The 19,297-nt window shown below is 37.2% G+C and overlaps 1 protein-coding gene across 1 annotated transcript in view; it reads left to right on the forward strand.

Moving 5' to 3' along the window:
* Window positions 1-19,297, forward strand: part of Galnt1 (polypeptide N-acetylgalactosaminyltransferase 1) — a 126,239-nt gene that overhangs the window by 80,628 nt on the left and 26,314 nt on the right. Inside the window, exons 5-6 of the mRNA XM_047526397.1 lie at window positions 10,209-10,375; window positions 16,474-16,681. Of these exons, the coding sequence (XP_047382353.1) occupies window positions 10,209-10,375; window positions 16,474-16,681 (375 nt within the window). The remainder of the gene's footprint in view (window positions 1-10,208; window positions 10,376-16,473; window positions 16,682-19,297) is intronic.

Here is a 19,297-nt window from a genome sequence, read left to right on the forward strand (position 1 = left end):
TACTATTGCTTTGTAGTAGAGTTGAAGATCTGGTATTGCGATACCCCCTGCTTCACTCTTTCTGCCAAGGATTGCTTTAGCTATTCTGGGTTTTTTATTCTTCCAGATGAATTTCATAATTTCTTGCTCTATTTCTGTAAGGTACATCATTGGGATTTTAATTGGAATTGCATTGAATCTGTATAGCACTTTTGGTAGTATGGCTATTTTGACAATATTAATTCTTCCTATGCAAGAACATGGGAGATCTTTCCATCTTCTAAGGTTTTCTTGAATTTCTTTCTTTAGTGTTCTGTAGTTCTCACTGTAGAGGTCTTTCACCTCTTTTGTGAGATTGATTCCCAAGTATTTTATTTTTTTCGATGCTATTGTGAATGGGGTTGTTTTCCTAATTTCTCTTTCTGAAGATTCATCGCTTATGTATAAAAATGCCTTAGATTTATGTGCATTGATCTTATATCCCGCTACTTTACTGAATTCACTTATGAGATCTAAAAGTTTTCTGGTGGAATTTCCTGGTTCCTCTAAGTATACAATCATATCATCAGCAAATAGGGATAGTTTGAGTTCTTCTTTTCCTATTCGTATCCCTTTAATTTCTTTGGTCTGTCTAGTTGCTCTGGCTAGAGTTTCAAGGACGATATTGAATAGAAGTGGTGAAAGAGGGCATCCCTGCCTTGTTCCAGTTTTTAGAGGGAATGCTTTCAGTTTTTCACCATTTAGAATGATATTAGCCATGGGCTTAGCGTAGATGGCCTTTACAATGTTAAGGAATGTTCCCACTATCCCTATTTTTTCTAGTGTTTTGAGCATGAAGGCATGCTGTATTTTATCAAATGCTTTTTCTGCATCTATTGAAATAATCATGTGATTCTTGACTTTAAGTCTATTGATATGGTGAATGACATTTATTGATTTCCTGATGTTGAACCAACCTTGCATCCCTGGGATGAAACCCACTTGATCATGGTGCACTATCTTTTTAATATGTTTTTGTATGCGATTTGCTAAAATTTTGTTGAGAATTTTTGTGTCGATGTTCATTAAGGATATTGGTCTGAAATTTTCTTTCCTCGATGTGTCTCTGTCTGGTTTAGGTATCAGGGTAATATTGGCTTCATAGAATGAGTTTGGGAGGGTTCCCTCCTCTTCTATTTTATGGAATACTTTGAGAAGTATTGGAATGAGCTCTTCTTTAAAGGTTTTGTAGAACTCGGCTGAGAACCCGTCTGGTCCTGGACTTTTCTTTGTTGGTAGGCTTTTGATGACTTCTTCTATTTCATTACTTGAAATTGGTCTATTTAAATTGTGTATGTCCTCCTCGTTCAGTTTAGGCAATTCATATGTCTCTAGAAACCTGTTGATGTCTTCAAAATTTTCTATTTTGTTGGAGTATAGGTTTTCAAAATAGCTTCTAATTATGTTTTGTATTTCAGTCGTGTCTGTTGTGATATTTCCTTGTTCATTCCAAATTTTAGTAATTTGGGTTTTCTCTCGTCTTCTCTTTGTTAGTGTGGCTAAAGGTTTATCAATTTTGTTTATTTTTTCGAAGAACCAACTATTTATTTTGTCAATTTTTTGTATTGTTTCTTTCGTTTCAATTTCGTTGATTTCAGCTCTGAGTTTAACTATTTCCTGTCTTCTACTACTTTTGGTGTTGGTCTGTTCTTCTTTTTCTAGGGCTTTGAGCTATAGTGTTAGGTCATTTATTTTTTGAGTTTTACTTCTTTTATTAAATGCGCTCCATGAAATAAATCTTCCTCTAAGTACTGCTTTCATAGTGTCCCAGAGATTTTGATATGATGTTTCTTTGTTCTCGTTTACCTCTAAGAATTTTTTAATTTCCTTCCTAATATCTTCTGTTATCCATTCATCATATAATAGCATATTGTTTAATCTCCAGGTGTTGGAGTAGTTTCTGTTTTTTACTCTTTCATTAATTTGTAACTTCAATCCATTATGATCTGATAGAATACAAGGTAGTGTCTCTATCTTCTTGTATTTGCTAACATTAGCTTTGTGGCATAATATATAGTCTATTTTAGAGAAGGATCCATGTGCTGCTGAGAAGAAAGTGTATTCGCTCTTGGTTGGATGGTATATTCTATAAATGTCTGTTAAGTCTAAATTATTGATTGTGTTATTGAGATCTATGGTTTCTTTGTTCAATTTTTGTTTGGAAGATCTGTCCAGTGGTGAGAGAGGTGTGTTAAAATCACCTAGTATTATTGTGTTATGGTCTATTTGGTTTCTAAAATTGAGAAGGATTTGTTTAACATACATGGATGAGCCACTGTTTGGGGCATAGATGTTTATGATTGTTATATCTTGCTGATTTATGCTTCCCTTAAGCAGTATGAAATGTCCTTCTTTATCCCTTCTGAATAACATTGGCTTGAAGTCCACATTATCTGAAATGAGGATGGATACTCCAGCTTTTTTACTGAGTCCATGTGCATGGTATGTTTTTCCCCATCCTTTCACCTTTAGTCTATGGGTATCTCTTTCTATGAGGTGAGTCTCTTGCAGGCAACATATTGTTGGATCTTTCTTTTTAATCCAATCTGCCAGTCTATGTCTTTTGATTGATGAATTCAGGCCATTAACATTCAGGGTTATTATTGAGATATGATTTGTATTCCTGGTCATTTGGTTCATATTTAAAATTTTTGACACGTCTTGGTTCCTCCTTTATTTGACAGTTCCTTTAGGATAATTCCTCCCTTTGCTGATTTGCTTCTTTGTTTTTTATCTCTTCCTCATGAAATATTTTGCTGAGAATGTTCTGTAATGCTGGCTTTCTTTTTGTAAATTCTTTTAGCTTTTGCTTATCATGGAAGGATTTTATTTCATCATCAAAATGAAGGTAAGTTTTGCTGGGTAGATTCTTGGTTGGCATCCATTTTCTTTCAGAGCTTGAAAAATGTTGTTCCAGGCCCTTCTAGCTTTTAGGGTGTGGATTGAAAAATCTGCTGATATCCGTATTGGTTTCCCCCTGAATGTAATTTGGTTGTTTTCTCTCACAGCCTTTAAAATTCTGTCTTTATTTTGTATGTTCGGTATTTTCATTATAATGTGCCTTGGTGTGGGTCTGTTGTAATTTTGTGTATTTGGAGTCCTATAAGCCTCTTTGACTTGATTTTCCATTTCATTCTTCAGATTTGGGGAATTTTCTGATATTATTTCATTGAATAGATTGTTCATTCCTTTGGTTTGTTTCTCTAAGCCTTCCTCAGTCCCAATAATTCTCAAATTTGACCTTTTCATGATATCCCATAGTTCTTGCAGATTCTGTTCATGATTTCTTACCATCTTCTCTGTTGGTTCAACTTTGTTTTCGAGGTTAAATATTTTGTCTTCAATATCTGAAGTTCTGTCTTCCAGGTGTTCTATCCTATTGGTTATGCTTTCTATGGAGTTCTTAATTTGGTTTATTGTTTCCTTCATTTCAAGGATTTCTGTTTGGTTTTTTTTCAATATCTCTAACTCTTTATTGAAATGATCTTTTGCTTCCTGAATTTGCTCTGTTAACTGTCGATTGGTGCTATCATTCAGTGCCTGCATTTGCTCTTTCATCTCATCATTCAGTGCCTGCATTTGCTCTTTCATCTCATCGTTTGCTTCCCTAATCATTTTAATTATGTACATTCTGAACTCCCTTTCTGTCATTTCTTCTGCCATGCTGTCGTTGGATTTTATTGATGTAACATCTAGATTTGTTTGGGGCATTTTCTTCCCTTGTTTTCTCATATTGTTCAGGAATCAGTGGGTCATTAAGATATTGCATATTTCCTCTATCGACTTATAATGTCCCTGAAGATTGCTAGTATATCCCCTCTTATCCTTCAGTAGCCTGAAGTGTTGGAGGAAGTTGATAATGTGGAGCTCCACGAAGAAGCTGCCTCTCTAGGGGTGGTGACCCTCAGTGGCGTATATTCCCTCCTAGTGGGCAGAGGTGCCTCCAATTGTTGACCAATGGTCATCCAATGGGGAACTAGGCTGCGGGCTGAGGCAAGTCCTGTTTGTGCCTGTGTCTCTGGTTTTACAGTCCCTGTGGGAAAACCTCCCCCAGCAGGGAAGACTCACTCGGTGGGGACGTCTCGCTGGTCAGTTGCCCTCCTAGAGGTTCCCCTCAATCTACACCTACCACCTGGGCTGGGCTGTCTTCTTCTGCAACGTTCCCAGGGGCCCGAACCTACCTCCTGGGCCTGGGAGCCTTACCCTTCACAGGCGAGTCTCCTTAGGCTGCCTCTCCCAGAGAATCTGCCCGCAGTCCTGGAAGCTTCGCTCCGCCCCTAGGCGTGTCTCTGTGCGGCTCTTCCAGCAAGAAGCCACCTAGCTCCTGGGACCCTGCTCTGCACCTAATCGCCTGGCTATGTGGCCCCTCCTCTGAGCCGCCACCTGGAGCCCCGTACAATAGCTCCGATACCCAGAGACCCGCCACACACCTCCTCCTCCGGACAGCGGCCGGGTTTCCGACGCAGTCACTAGGAGCCCAAGCAACTCACTTCAGGTCTCCTCCTCCCGCCAACCGCCCGTAGCCCTAGGCAATCACTCCGAATCCAAGTGACCCGCCCTGTTCCTCCTCCTCCTCCTCGGGGTAGCCCCCCGGGTGTTCAGGAGCGGTGGCTCCGAGACCAAGTGACCCACCATGCTCCTCCTTCAGGCAGGCCACCGGTGTTCAGGAGCGGTCGCTTTTAGTCCAGTCAACTCACCACTCACCTCCTCCTCTGGCAACCGCCTGTGGCTCTAATGCAGTCACTCCTAGACCAAGCGACCCACCGCGCTTCTCCTCTTCCTCCGGGCAACCCCCCGGTGTTCAGAAGCGGTCGTTCTGGGTCCAAACAGCTCGCCACACAGTTCCTCCTCAGGCAGCCGCCCGGAGCCCCATTGGTTGCTCCGAGTCCAAGCGCTGTGCTGAGCCGCCTCCTCTACGATGATCCCAGTTGTCTGTGTTTACCGCTCCCGGTGGCTTTGAGTTGGTCCCAAGCCTCTCACTATCTCCTCTTTTGAATCCTGCGTCCTGGAGCAACGTGAAATTCAGCCGCCCTCTAGTCCTCCATCTTGAAAAACCTCATTTCCTGGTGCTCAGGAGCCAATCCTTGTCCCTAGGGATCTTCAGCCGCTGCACAGTAGAGCAACCTGGGACTCCGAAGAAGAAGAGTGAAACCTAGAGTTGAATGACTGGTATGGCGATCTCAGGGAAAAATCTACAAACATCACTTTGAGTGAAAAAATTTAGACAAAAGATTATGCTCTGTATCACTAGTTCTCAAATTGTCATGTTGGGGCTATGTGAGTTAGCAACCAAGTAGTCGACAGATCATGCAATAATTTTAAAAGTTTAATGTCAATAATTATTAATTTAATGGGACAAACTATGAAGGGATGAAGACATAATGGACACCGTAGAGTTGGCAAAAAGTACAAGGAAGGAAAAAAACCACAGAAGGCCACTCCTTCCCTAAGGCTAGGATTCAGATTTCTTTGAAGAAGGTCTGATTGTAGTCCACTGGATAGCAGAAAAGTTCGTTAAATGCCTCTGGGTATTCACCCCACTCTTGAGAGCCATACTGTAGGAAGATGAAAAAAAATGAATGGAAACCCATGGGAATTAGAAGGGAAGTTTCTTTTTTCTTTTTCTTTTCTTTTTTTATTTTGGCTTTTTTTAAAATTTATTTTTATTGTAAACAAATGAGATACATGTTGTTTCTGTTTGTACATGGAGTAACAGCATACCATTTGCATAATCATACATTTACATAGGGTAATGATGTTTGATTCATTCCGTTATTTTTTCCTTCCCCCCCACCCCCCCACCTCTCTTTTCCCTCTATACAGTCCCTCCTCCATTCTTGCCCCCCTCCTGCCCCCCATTATGTGTCATCATCCGCTTATCAGTGAGATCATTTGTCTTTTGGATTTTTGAGATTGGTTTATCTCACTTAGCATGATAATCTCCAATTTCATCCATTTGCCTGCAAATGCCATAATTTTATTATTTTTTATAGCTGAGTAATATTCCATTGTGTGTATATATATATATACACATATATATATACATATATATATACACACACACCACAGTTTCTTTATCCATTCATCAATTGAAGGGCATCTAGGTTGGTTCCACAGTCTGGCTATTGTGAATTGAGCAGCTATGAACATTGATGTGGCTGTATCTCTGTAGTATGCTGATTTTAAGTCCTTTGGGTATAGGCCGAGGAGTGGGATAGCTGGGTCAAATGGTAGGTCCATTCCAAGTTTAGAAGGGAAGTTTCTTCTTCCTGGAGTGTCCTTCCAACACCCTTCATTAACAGAGCTTCTGTATACGTGACACCTGTTACAAAGGAGAACCACTTGGAGGGACCAATTCCATTGTCATAGAATAGGTAATGAAAAGTCTGTTTAGAGCTTGGAGGCAATAAATGAATAATGGGCACCACTTGACATGATGGGTTATCTCAGGCAGTTGATGCAATGTGTTTATGGGTTCTCCTGTTTTAATTTAAAAGTTCTGTCTTAGTTTGTAATGTCAGTAGCAATAGATATAACCAACCCACTTAAAGAAAAACTTCTTCAGGTCCTCAATTTCTATATGCATAAGGGGATTATAAGTCAAAAAAAAGTTAGAGAACTGCTTTATAAACAGGTAATATTCACCTGTAATATTAGAAGTCCAGTAGAGAAGGAGCACAATGGAAGCCTTTTGAGAGTTTCTTTAACTGGGTGTGGACTACTTCATGCACTCACTTTGTGGAAGTTCATTCAGCTAAACACTTAAAATTTGTCAGTATTTTATATAGTATTATTATTATGTTTATTATTATTATTCTATTATGTTTGTATTATATTTCAGTAAAAAAGGGAAGACATTTTCCTCTCTTCCTAACCTCATACTTTGTTGTTATTCCTGTATGTAACTTTTAAAGATTACCACAAACTCACTCTGTCTAGTTTCATGACTGAAGATTAAAGACTGAGTTTTGACAGTGTGGACACAGTCTGCTTCATAACATTGCCTGAGGCCTTTCTGCTCATCCTCAGCTCTGCATTCTGTGAATTCCCCCCAACACACACAGTGCTATTTAGTTCATATTCTATTATAGTAAAGAAATACTGAAGTTGGTACTTTATAAAGAAAATACTAGAACTGGGGATATAGCTCAGTTGGTAGAGTGCTTGCCTCGCATGCTGGGTTCAATCCCCAGTACTACAAAAACAAAACAAAATTAGGGAATGACATTGACTAAATTCTGTTATATTGTGCACATGTACGAATATGTAACAACCGATCCTACTATTATGTACAACTATGACACACCAATAAAAATATATGGAGAAAAAAGAGAAGTGGTTTATTTAGCTCACAATTTTGGAGGCTAAAAATCCAAACAGTATAATGAGGTACTATATGGCAGATGGCATAAAGGTGGAGTATGTGTGAGAGTGATGAATCAGACAGGAATGCAGGAAGCCAACATGGGATCAGTCTTGCTCTTTTATAACAACCTGCTTGAGGGAGCCAACTAGCTAGGATCCCACAAGAACTACATCTCTTCTCCCAAGGGCAGCATCTCCAGTGACCTCTCACTGTGGCCCACCTTGTAAAAGTACTACTACCCCCCAGCATCACCACACTGAAAGCCAGACTTTGAACTCATGAATCATGTCTAGATGATTGCACACAGACAGGTGGTGTCTCCATTGGAAAAGCTGAACTGTAATACCAAAAGGTTCTTTGGTTCTTCTCAAGTGTTTTTGGCTCTCCAGGTGGTGATGTGTTTGTTCATGTGCACACATGATTTTCCCACTCTTTTTGGTATTTTCTGATTTACTTTGGGATAATATTATCCTTTACAAATTTGTTATGGTTTCTGAATTATTAGGTTTAACTGTTGACTTAGGATGTTATTTAACTTTTGTCCTCTATTATTGTGTATCTAATTTTCCTCGATCCTTCCTAATTTTCTCTTTTTGAAGACTGTGTTCTTATGGTCTTATTTCTTTCCCATTCAGTTTATTTAATTCTTTAACACATCATCCCAAAATAAATCTAAATCATTACTTCTCTTCTGCAAAACCTGTCTCAGATTTTTTTGTCTTCCTTTCTGCCTTGTAGTTTTGGGCATAGCTGTCAATGCTGTTTGTACAGTATATACTTTGCCTAATCATCTATTGTCCCACTTGATTTTTGGTAAGCCAGTAGTTATAAAGTTACCTTAACGGTTTTCTCCTTGTTAACTTAGGAAAAAACAATCACATATGGCACAATAAATCCAGCTAAATAATAAAAGAAATTGTTTCTCTGAACTTCTTGACTCATACACTGGCCATTCCTGACTTCAGTCTTTTGCCAGTAGTCTGCAAGTCAGGCATTCAGGATGCATCCTCATAAAAACATTGAATATCTTGGATTGATTACTTATCACCTAACTGAAGCATAATCTAGCTACTGATTATAACAAAGTTGTGATGGAAAACTTTTCAGAAGTATTATTAGGAATTCTAGGGACACATTTTCTTTCCTATGACCTAGACAGCTAGTCTTTTGGGCTCCATCCCTTTATCTCAGACTTGAAAGGAAGGAGATATAGAGTGTGGTAGAGTATGTGGGCCTTCTACTGCTTTCTGCTTTCCTTAAATGTGGCTAACCTACAGTGCTGTTTGTACATTTTACCTAATCACCTTCTGTTTCACTTGATATTTTTGTTGTTTTGGTATGTCATAGTAACCTTGGCTGCTTTCTCCTTCCCAATTCTGTTAAATTAGAGAGGATTAAGTTGGGAAAAGAGATCATATACAAGGACTTGGAGTAAACAGGGTAAAAAGGCATGGACAGGGATGTAAAAACGAGGCTGTGGGCCTTCTGGATCATTTGCAGTTAGATAGTGAAGTTCCTGGTAATAGGAGATGGAGACCATGCTGTGAAAGCGGGGGTCATGGGAATTTGGTAAAAAGGATGAGAGGAGCTGAAATGGTATATAATGAAGAACAATGGAAGCTACTTGTTTGTTCTTTTCCTCTAGGAGACAGGAGAGACAAGGACTGATGGGGCTCTATAGTGGCTTCCTCTCTATTTTTCCTTTTATCCCCTTTACCTTGTCATAATTTTTCTTATCCTTTTCCTTTTCTTCCTACTGCCTGTGAGCAGCCCTAGGGTAGTGTGTTCAGAAAGCAGGATTGTGTAGAAGCTTCAGAAGAGGGGTTTGGTTGATGTTTTCCTTCGTCCCTCCCCCTTCTTCCCATTCTCTACTCCTGTTGACAGGTTATAACAGATGGGCATGAGAAGCACAAGGTTTTTGAGAGAAATCAGGGGAAAAAAGGAAGAAAGACTGGAGAAACTATTACCATTGTAGATACCTAAGAGGGAGTTATAGATGCTCTTTTTAGGAGACATAGATTCTAAAAATCACATTCTTTGATACCTGATTGCTTACTGCTGTTACTGTTCTCTAGTATCTGTCCTCTAGTAGTTTCATCTAGCTGACAAGGTAGAAGGAAGATACCATGTTACTTAACAAGTGGTAGAAACATGCAATGTAATGTGCTGATTTTATGTGAATATATTTTGGATATGTTTGATCTTTCTGATGATTGCATGTTCAAGCATAATCTTTACTAAATGAGATGAATTCACTTGATATTTAGTTATGGAGGCAGCAGCATAAGGAGTTTGCTCAGCAGAACCTGGGTTATGAAGTCTTCAGGCAGGCCCTGCTGCTTCCTAACAATCTGTCTTGTCACATGTGTGTGACATGTGACTTCAGTTTTCTTTACAGAGTGAGTAGAAAGAATAAAAACTTGGTACATAACAGGTATTCAGTAAATGCTATTTCTCTTCCTTTGTAGAAGTGATAGTTTTGTTTAGGTTATTAAACTAGTGTTTCTGATTTTTTTGTTTAATTGGATTCTTGAAATACATTCAGTGTGGGATTGATAATACAACCTTAGTTTATTCTATCTTAAAATAAATCAACTAGAAACATTCATCAGGAAGAGGTACCTAATTTTGAAAGTATGAGCAACATCTTTAAAATAACATATTGCTTTAGATAGATATTTTTAAACAACCTAAATAAAAGGTACTAAGAAACTCACCACTAAAGCATACTATTTTTATTGTTCTTTCATCACTTCTAGTCCAGACTGATTTGTTATATTGTCTTAACAGTCACTTTTTATAAAGGCATTTTCTTTGTTTTTAGGTGTAAAACAAAGGTGTATCCAGATAATCTTCCTACAACAAGTGTGGTGATTGTTTTCCATAATGAGGCTTGGAGCACACTTCTGCGAACTGTCCATAGTGTCATTAATCGCTCACCAAGACACATGATAGAAGAAATTGTTCTAGTAGATGATGCCAGTGAAAGAGGTAAATTGTGATGGCAGTAATATCCTACACATTTGTCACTAATAGTTTACAAATTAGTTGCTCTGATTCTTATAATGATTTTATGTAAACTTGTAATTGATCCTAAAATTTTTATGGCATTTGAATTTATTCACCTATGCAAAAAAAAAAACATAAAATGCAGAGTATTCATTTAGCATTTAATTTATATAACATCTTAATCTTATTTTTAAAAGAAATAATTTTTTATAATGTAAATGTTTATGAGAACAATTTAAAAAGAAAACTCGCATAATTTTGTTAGAATTTCCTCTGTGGAAAGCTGTAGCCCTAAGTCAGTGGAAAGAGACTAGATCCTACTTACAGCTATGAAAAGAGAATTTTAGTTCTATGTATAGGAAGCACTTTTGAGAGCAAAATGGAGTCTTAAACTGGATGAGCCCTCAGTACTACAAATTCTTCTGAACTTTCACTATTTATTTCTGAGTTTCAGGAATAATCAGTATCTTAAGTTATTTAAAGGACTAAGAAGGATGAGCCAGGCATGGTGGTGCACACCTGTAATCCCAGCAACTTGGGAGTCTAAGGCAAGAGGATCACAACATTTGAGGCCAGCCTCAGCAACTTAGTGAGACCCTATATCAGAATAAAAAATAAAAAGGTCTGGTGATGTTACTCAGTGATAAAGTGTGCCTGAGTTCAAGCTCTAGTACCAAAAAAAAGGTGGTGGGGGGGATTAAGATGGATGAAAGTGGTATATAATATGACTCTAATCTCTTAATAAATCTGTGCAATAACTTTTACCCATATATCCTTCTAAGAATCTCAGAATTTTTCATAAGCTTAGAATCTCCTAAACTGTTTCATGAAACACTCTTTTGGGAAAAATCATATTAATTAAATGGACTGGTGTTATTTATTCTGAATCCTTGGAGATTTCACACTGCAGAGTACTATAGAAAAAAATGTAGTCCATCAGTAAAGAAACTCAGCCAATATTTCCTAATTTCCTTTTTCTTCCCCTGCAGCATATCTATTTAGGAATCATTGGTGTTATATGTTCCCCCAATTTTCCTGTTTCAGAAAAATTTGGAAGGAGCCACAGAAAACAGTTTCTTTTTGCTTTTTATCTCTTCCTTGATCAGCTTGAAACTCATGACTGTTACTTTAACTTCTTTTGCTATTATCTTCAACTCATTTTGCCTATTCTATCGTTGTGTCTCCTAAGATGGTTTAGTCAGGTACCATACCCTCTCCTTCCTCTGCCCACACTAAATATTAATTATAGGGAGTAATATATGTGTTAATAACAATTTAAATGTCATTTTGCCAGATTGTACAGGTACAAATGAATAAGGTATAGTTCTAGGGATAGGGATATAGTTCAGTGGTAAAGCACTTACCCAGCATGTACAAGGCCCTGAGTTGGATCCCCAGCACCTCAAATAAATAAATAAATAAATAAAATAAAGGATACAGTTACCTTCTCAAGTATTACTCTAATTAAAGGAATAATTTATAATCACACAAGACTTAGTAGTATATATAATGTATAACAATTCAATGTCAAAATGAGAGTTGTTATATACCAGGAATACCACCCTTAAGACAAAGAAATAATTACTATTGACAATAAAAATAAAAATTTCATATGGGTATCTTTTTGCTAGAAGCTCATCCCTCTTCAAGAAAATTAACCTAAGTTAATTTAAGGAGCAATTGTCAATGATGGGGACATTTCTGAGAAATTTATTGCTAGGCGACTGTCATTGTGCAAACACAGTGTACTTACACAAACTAAGACAGCTATGATGACACTAGGCCAAGTAATTTCGTGGACCACCATCATATGTACTTTCCATCGTTGACCAAAATAGCATTATGCAGCACATCATGCTACAAACATTTATCCTGCAAGTGACTTGTGCTTTATTTACTTATATGCTGACATTTGCTAAATTAAATATTTCTCAAGGGGAGATATTTTTCTTAAATAAAATGAATTATTTTTCCATTTCCTCCTTTGGTTTTCTCTTACTCTGTGTATGCCTAAAAGGCTGTATAGAAGTGTAATTTGGGGTAGAACATGTCTTCCTTAGGAATGTACTTGTACCCAAACCAAAACCAAAAAACTCAAGTATGCAAGCTCTTTCCCATAACTTATGCTGTTACTTAATATCCCAACTTGTATAAATCTGAGTGAAAACTGATGTGGGAAGATACCTATTTTTCTGGTCCATCAAGGCTCTTAGTTACTAGGCACAGTCTCCTGAATGATAGCCCAGAGTCTCTGTTCTAGGGCCTGATTCCCTTTTTATCTTTCTTCCTACAAAGTGTCAAGTATTCAGGTCCTCATGTCTGATATGTGGAAACCACTAGGTATTATTTTCTTGGGTATAGACTTTGCTTTCCAGATTGAGAATTATCTGGATAGCCCTTCCATCTTTTCACCCCAGTACATAGAGTGAACTTTTAATTATAAAAACATGATAGTGTCACTTCTCTGATTAAGGTTTATGTGACTTAACCCCATCTGGCATCTCCAGGGACTTCTTGAACCATTCCCTGCCACTCTAGTCCCATACTTCTGTGTCCCCCCCCCCCTTTTTAACAATATTTTTAAATAAAAATTTTACAGGCTGCCTTTTGATTCATTGTACACAGTGGGGTACAACTTTTCATTTCTGTGGTTGTACACGTTGTAGATTCACACCATTCTTGTAATCATATTTCTGTCCTTTGTCCACAATTTTCTTCTTTGAATTTGTTAAAAGTACCATTCTTTCTTTCTTTTTCAGAACCTTTCCCTTGTGCTGTTGCTATCTTTATTCTAGAACATTGTTCTCCAGGGAATGTTCATCTCTCCCATTTCCCAAGCCTACTTAACATGTCATCATCTTTACAATTCAGTTCAAATGTGATTTATTTAGAGAGGAATTCCTTGACCTCTCCAGACCCTGTTACATCTCTCTGAACACATCTTGGAACACTTTCTATTCCTCCACAGTGCTTACAGAGTTTTCCATTATTGACTTTTATGTTTGATGTCTGTGTTTTTCTATTAGACTAATCCCTCCATCAGGGTTATTTGCTCACCATTGTCTCCTTGATCTTGGAACACTTTCTATTCCTCCACAGTGCTTATAGAGTTTCCATTATTGACTTGTATGTTTGATGTCTGTGTTCTTCTATTAGACTAATCCCTCCATCAGGGTTATTTGCTCACCATTATCTCCTTGGTGCCCATGAACTATTTACTATGAATGGTCTGTCATCCTTTAATTCTCTGTGCAGAGTTTCTAATTAGAGTGTATGGTATGCATAGTCTGCTCATAGCTTTTATACTTGATTCCACAGTTAACCTCCTGAGCAACTCTGTTTATAACAACAGTATGAAATAGGTGCTATAATTACCCATTTGGGATCCAAACTCTGTAAACAAGGGCCTGACCTCTTAACTTATGCATACATTACTTCTGTCTGCCTCCACAGAACTTTACTGTTGTAAGATCTGTAATGAAGTCAGAGAAAGAATGAATCCCTAGTTTGTGTCAAGAGTTATGTGATCATAACCTTAAAAATTTATCTTAAGTCTTAGAATTTTTATAAGGTTCCTAATCTGAGATGACTGTTGTTTTTCTCATTTTATACAAAAGAAGTCAAATTAGATTTATTAGCCTCTAAATTTCTTGCTCTTCCTACTACTCTTTAGAGTGCTAGTTAATATTTCTCAGATGTTGCTATGAATAGTAAGATTTTTCCTTTCTCACTGATTGCCTCATGCTTCCTGATGGAGAGGTGTTTAGGGGTCCATTTATAGGACAATAACTATAGGTTCTAATAAACAAGATTCACCTTGTTTTTTAGGTGAAGTAATAGCTTCTAACCAGTCACTTCACTTCTCGTGGCTTCATTTTTATAAAATGTGACTTGATAGTTCCTATTCTCCCGCCCAGTCCTGAGTCTTTAATTCTGTATGAACTGAAAGGAAGACAACTAATTTTAGTCTTATTGCATGAAAACCACAAAGATTCCAAGAAAATTTGTAAAATAACAAGTTTTTAACATTATCATACACAGTCTTAACGTGTTTTTTATTTTGTGCATTAACAAGAACAGTTATGAACCAGGCGTGAGTGTGCATGGTCCAGGAGGCTGAGGCAGGAGAATTGTGAGTTCAAATCCAGCCCTAGCAACTTAGTGAGGCACTTAGCAACTCAGCAAGATCCTGTCTTTAAATTTAAAAGAAGGGGATTGTAGCTCAGTGGTTAAGCACCCCTGGGTTTAATCCTCAGTACCAAAAACAAACAAACAAAAAGAAATACTTAACTAACGTATTTCAAAGGCGTGGGACTTGGAGATTAGATTGCTTTGGTTTTTAAGAAGCATTTTAAACTAACACTTTTTGGAAAAGATTCTTGGGAGACATTTTATAATACAATCATCTTGACTGATCGTATACCTACCACATGAGATTCTGTCAAATTCTAGAGATAAAATTATTTTAAATTGATACTGGATCAGGTGTTTCCACAGCCCTGAATTGTTCTCTTTAGCATTTCCTTCTAGAATTTTCTTGCTCTGGCCAAAAAGGTGACCTTTGAAGGCAGACAGACCTGGCTTTGAATCTTGCATCCAACCCCATAACAAACTGTATCACCTGAATAGAATTTATATAACTTTCTGAGTCTTAGATTTCCATTTATAAAGTATGCATAGTAACACTTAACCTCATAGGGTGGTTGTGAAGATTAAGTAAGATAAAATATGTAACAAGTTTAGCACTGTGCTCAACAGTCACAAAATGTTAGGTGCTACTGCAAAACATCGTCTTTTTCCTGGGATTTGCAGTTCTTACTTTTTTACTCATAATCTAGTTAGGCCTTCCTGATCTGAAGGCTTGTTTCATAAAACCATATTGATATTTTTTAGATGCTCTTTTTAGCTCAAATATTAGGAAGTATGTTAGCAGAAATGGAAATTATTTGTAATTTGGGGTAGTGGGACAGTTTTCATATCCCTGATTACTCATTTTTGACTCATTCTGCTTTTACCAAACAGGAATCACATCACTCCCATTTGTCCTCCCTACCCTACCATATAGGAAGCACTTTGGGTTCTTATGCTCAATATTAAAAGAATTCCTTAATTTACATCCTGGGTTCTGTGAATTGCTAGAGTCCTATTGGCAGCGCTAACTAGAGGAATCTTAGTAGTTCCATCTCAATATTTCCTTTCCTCCAGAGATTATCCTTATGTCAGTCACATGGGGACTAGTTGAAAAGACACTTATCTGGTCATATTACCATCGGTAACTTCTCTGCCATAAAATCCTACAAAGTGACCTGATTCAAAAGACCTTTTCTCTTTGCTTTGATGAAACTGTGCCTTTTCTGCTTTTTAAAGTCAGTTGTGAACTTAACAGGTAGGATATGCTTGCCTCACAGACAATAACCTCTTATATGACCTCTCCAAGATAGCTCTCCCTTTCCTTTTTTTTTTCCTTTTCATCTTTAATTGCCTCTCCCTCTAAAAAACTTTTTCCTTAGGTCTACTTTTCTGTTAAGGATCTCTGTTTGGACCTGCAGTTACAGTCTAGCATTTCTCATCTCTTTCCCCTCACTTCCTCCCTCCTAACAAAAGACTGTATAATCAAAGACTATGGTGATCAATAAGACAGTTTCTGCCTCTGAAGAAATTTCAGAATTATCAGAACTGTAATAGCTGTGGCATATTTTCTTCCTTCTCTTTGTCGATACCTGGATTTAATGTTTTCAAACTACTTTCTTTGTATTGCTGATCCTTAAGTATGGTTAGAAAATAAAGCATTGAGCCTAACAGAGTTACTTAAGAGAAGTGTTGTGACATGCCTATTCTCGGTGAAGCCAGAGCCAAAGATGCTGTCCTAGCTCCACATGTAACAAGGGAGAGGCAGCCTAGTCTGCACTCTCATGAAATGAAGTCTTCCTTTCAGGAAATACATTGTGAGGCAGGGATCCTCGCTGGGAGTGCTTGGTAAATATGCATCAAAGGAATATTATAAATCAAAATTGCTTTACATCATCTAGATAGCATTAGTTCAGAAGTTTTTCATGATATTGTTTTGTTAATTCTTTCAGACTTTTTGAAAAGACCTCTAGAGAGTTATGTGAAGAAACTGAAAGTGCCAGTTCATGTAATTCGAATGGAACAGCGTTCTGGATTGATCAGAGCTAGATTGAAAGGAGCTGCAGTATCCAAAGGCCAGGTGATCACCTTCTTAGATGCTCATTGTGAGTGCACAGTGGGATGGCTGGAGCCTCTCTTAGCAAGGATCAAACATGACAGGTAATTTTTTTGAATCTTAAATTTGTTCTCAGTACATTTGTCCTAGACTACATGGTGAGTTGCAAGATTCTTTGTTGTTGTTGTTGTAGATAGACAGAATGCTTTTATTTTAATTTATTTTATTTTTATGTGATGCTAAGAATCGAACCTAGTACCTCACACATGATAGGCAAGTGCCGGGCCACTGCACTACAGCCCCAGCCCCTGATTCTTTATTTTTAAACAAATACAAAAATAATTTCCTCTTGAATTGTCTTTAAAATTCCCTGAAGAAGCTAGGCTTGGTGTCATATGCCTTAATCCCAGCAACTCAGGAAGCTAAGGCAGATCACAAGTTTGAGGCCCACCTCAGCAACTTAGCAAGGCCCTAAACAACTTAGTGAGACCCTATCTCAAAGTAAAAATAAAAAGGGCTGGTGATATGCCTCAGTGGTTTAAGTGTCCCTGGCTTTCAATTCCTGGTGCAAAAAAATAAATAAATAAATAATAAAACCCTGAAAATTCTAAACAAAATAAGACCATAACCTAAACCTAAACTTAGGAAGCATGTTGTTTGAATACATAGTATGTGCTGTGTTCACCAAACAGAAGCAAACATGTGGACAATGAACTCAAGAAAGGCAGGATAAAATCCTTTACTGCCCCTACTCTCTAGGGTAACAATGGGGCAGGTCATCTCATCTCTTTGCACATCTTCACTGGGAATGTAGCTTTCAGCTTCTAGCAGTACAAATAGAAAGGGCACATTGTGTCTTGAAATTCTTAATTGTATATAAATAAGTACTATAATGTTAGATAATGTAAAAAGACCATTGATAATATACTCTTGTGATTATGGTCTTTCATGTTACATATTTTTCAAAGAATTACCTATTACCTGGCTCTGTCTTAGTTATCAGGAGAGAACCTAACTTTAGATTGCTAGAATTGCATTAGTTGAATTTCTGTTTGTCATTGCAATGTGAGTTAGAAGCTGTGTCACCATTAAGGTTTGTAGTAAGATAAGTTGGAAAAAGCTAAGACCACAGCATCTATTCTGTTTGTTAGCAAATGCCAGACCTACATCATTTTCTTTTCAAAGATGACTGGATAACACAAAACAACTTTGGGCCAAAGGGAGAAACCAGCAGCTTTAGGAAAGAGAACATTGCCCTAAAGGATCAAAGGAATAGAATATCTCCATACATCATTTTCTATAAATAATAAATGACTGATTTAGGAAATATTTGGTTGCATAAAGGGAATATAACCTTTAGAAACAAGAGCTTGAACCCACAGAAAGCAGTGTGCAGTGATGATAGTGTAAGAGAATTGGCCAAAATAACAAATATAGTGACTTCCATTTTGGACTGTGTGGTGGATCAGATATCCTAAATAACTTTTTCAACTAAAAAAGATAAAATACAAAATAAAATTTTAAATGCATCATTGAGTTGACAACACAGAAATTTAAGAAATTTGCCCATCTCAAAACAAAGTGAGAGCAAATGAACTGTCCTAACACAAAACCAGCTTTCTCTTATGGGGTTTATTGCCAAACTCTGGAGACACTAAGCTTCTTTTTTGATAGGTAAATAACATGAGAGGACAAGAGGAGAAACCTAAGCCTTACATAAGGTGGAAAGATTCATAGCAAACACCTATATAAAGCTGGGATCCAAAATCTATACCTCAGTGTGAGAATGAGATATGGACCCCACCACATCAAAGATAACTTGCCTGTCTCAAACTTAGTATGGGATGGAAAAGGAGAAACAACTTTCCCATAAGGATTTATAAACAGAATATAGAAAAACTGGGAAGCAACCAAACTACCAAGCTAGGGTAACTTTCATAAAAAAACCATAAAGAACTATGAGGAAAATCATGGCGCAAACCATTGGGAATGCTAGTATAAAAATCTCACAATACCAGCCAACTGTACCCAACAAAACACACGCACCACACAGACACACTCTCACACACACACAACTAATTGGTTTAGCTTAAAACCCATTCCTATAATATTAAAACTATAATTATAAACGTATTAGAAGCCTATGAGATCACTTCCCTAAATAGAGAAAACAAGTGTTCATTAAAATTTAACATCCATTTGTTATTAGAAAATGCTTAGTAAGCTATTATGGAATGGAAATTTTATTATTAGTAAATAATAATGGAAATTATTATTATTAGTAAGCTATTATGGAATGGAAATTTACTAATCCAAGAAAGAATATTTTTTAAAAATCTTCATAAGCAAACAGTACATAAAAGGAAAAATGTTGAAAGCAGCAAGTGTAGTGGTGCACACCTGTAATCCCAGCTATTCAGGAGGTTGAGATGGAAGGTTCTCAAGTATGAGTTTTTTTGTTTTTGTTTTTTTTTTTTTTTAAAGATAAGGAGAGGGTCTGGGTTTGGGGTCAGCAGTGGAGCACTTGTCTCACACTGGGTTTGATCCTCAGCACCACATAAAAATAAATAAAACAAAGGTATTGTGTCCATCTATAACCAAAAATATATTTTTTAAAAGTGTTATTTAAAAAAAAAAAAAAAAAAAAAAAAAGGAAGAAAAATAAGAATGCCCTGAATTGGGCTGTGTTGTAACTCACTGGTAGAACACATATAAGTATA

The sequence above is a fragment of the Sciurus carolinensis genome, chromosome 15, assembly GCF_902686445.1.
Source record: "Sciurus carolinensis chromosome 15, mSciCar1.2, whole genome shotgun sequence".
NCBI lineage: Eukaryota > Metazoa > Chordata > Mammalia > Rodentia > Sciuridae > Sciurus > Sciurus carolinensis.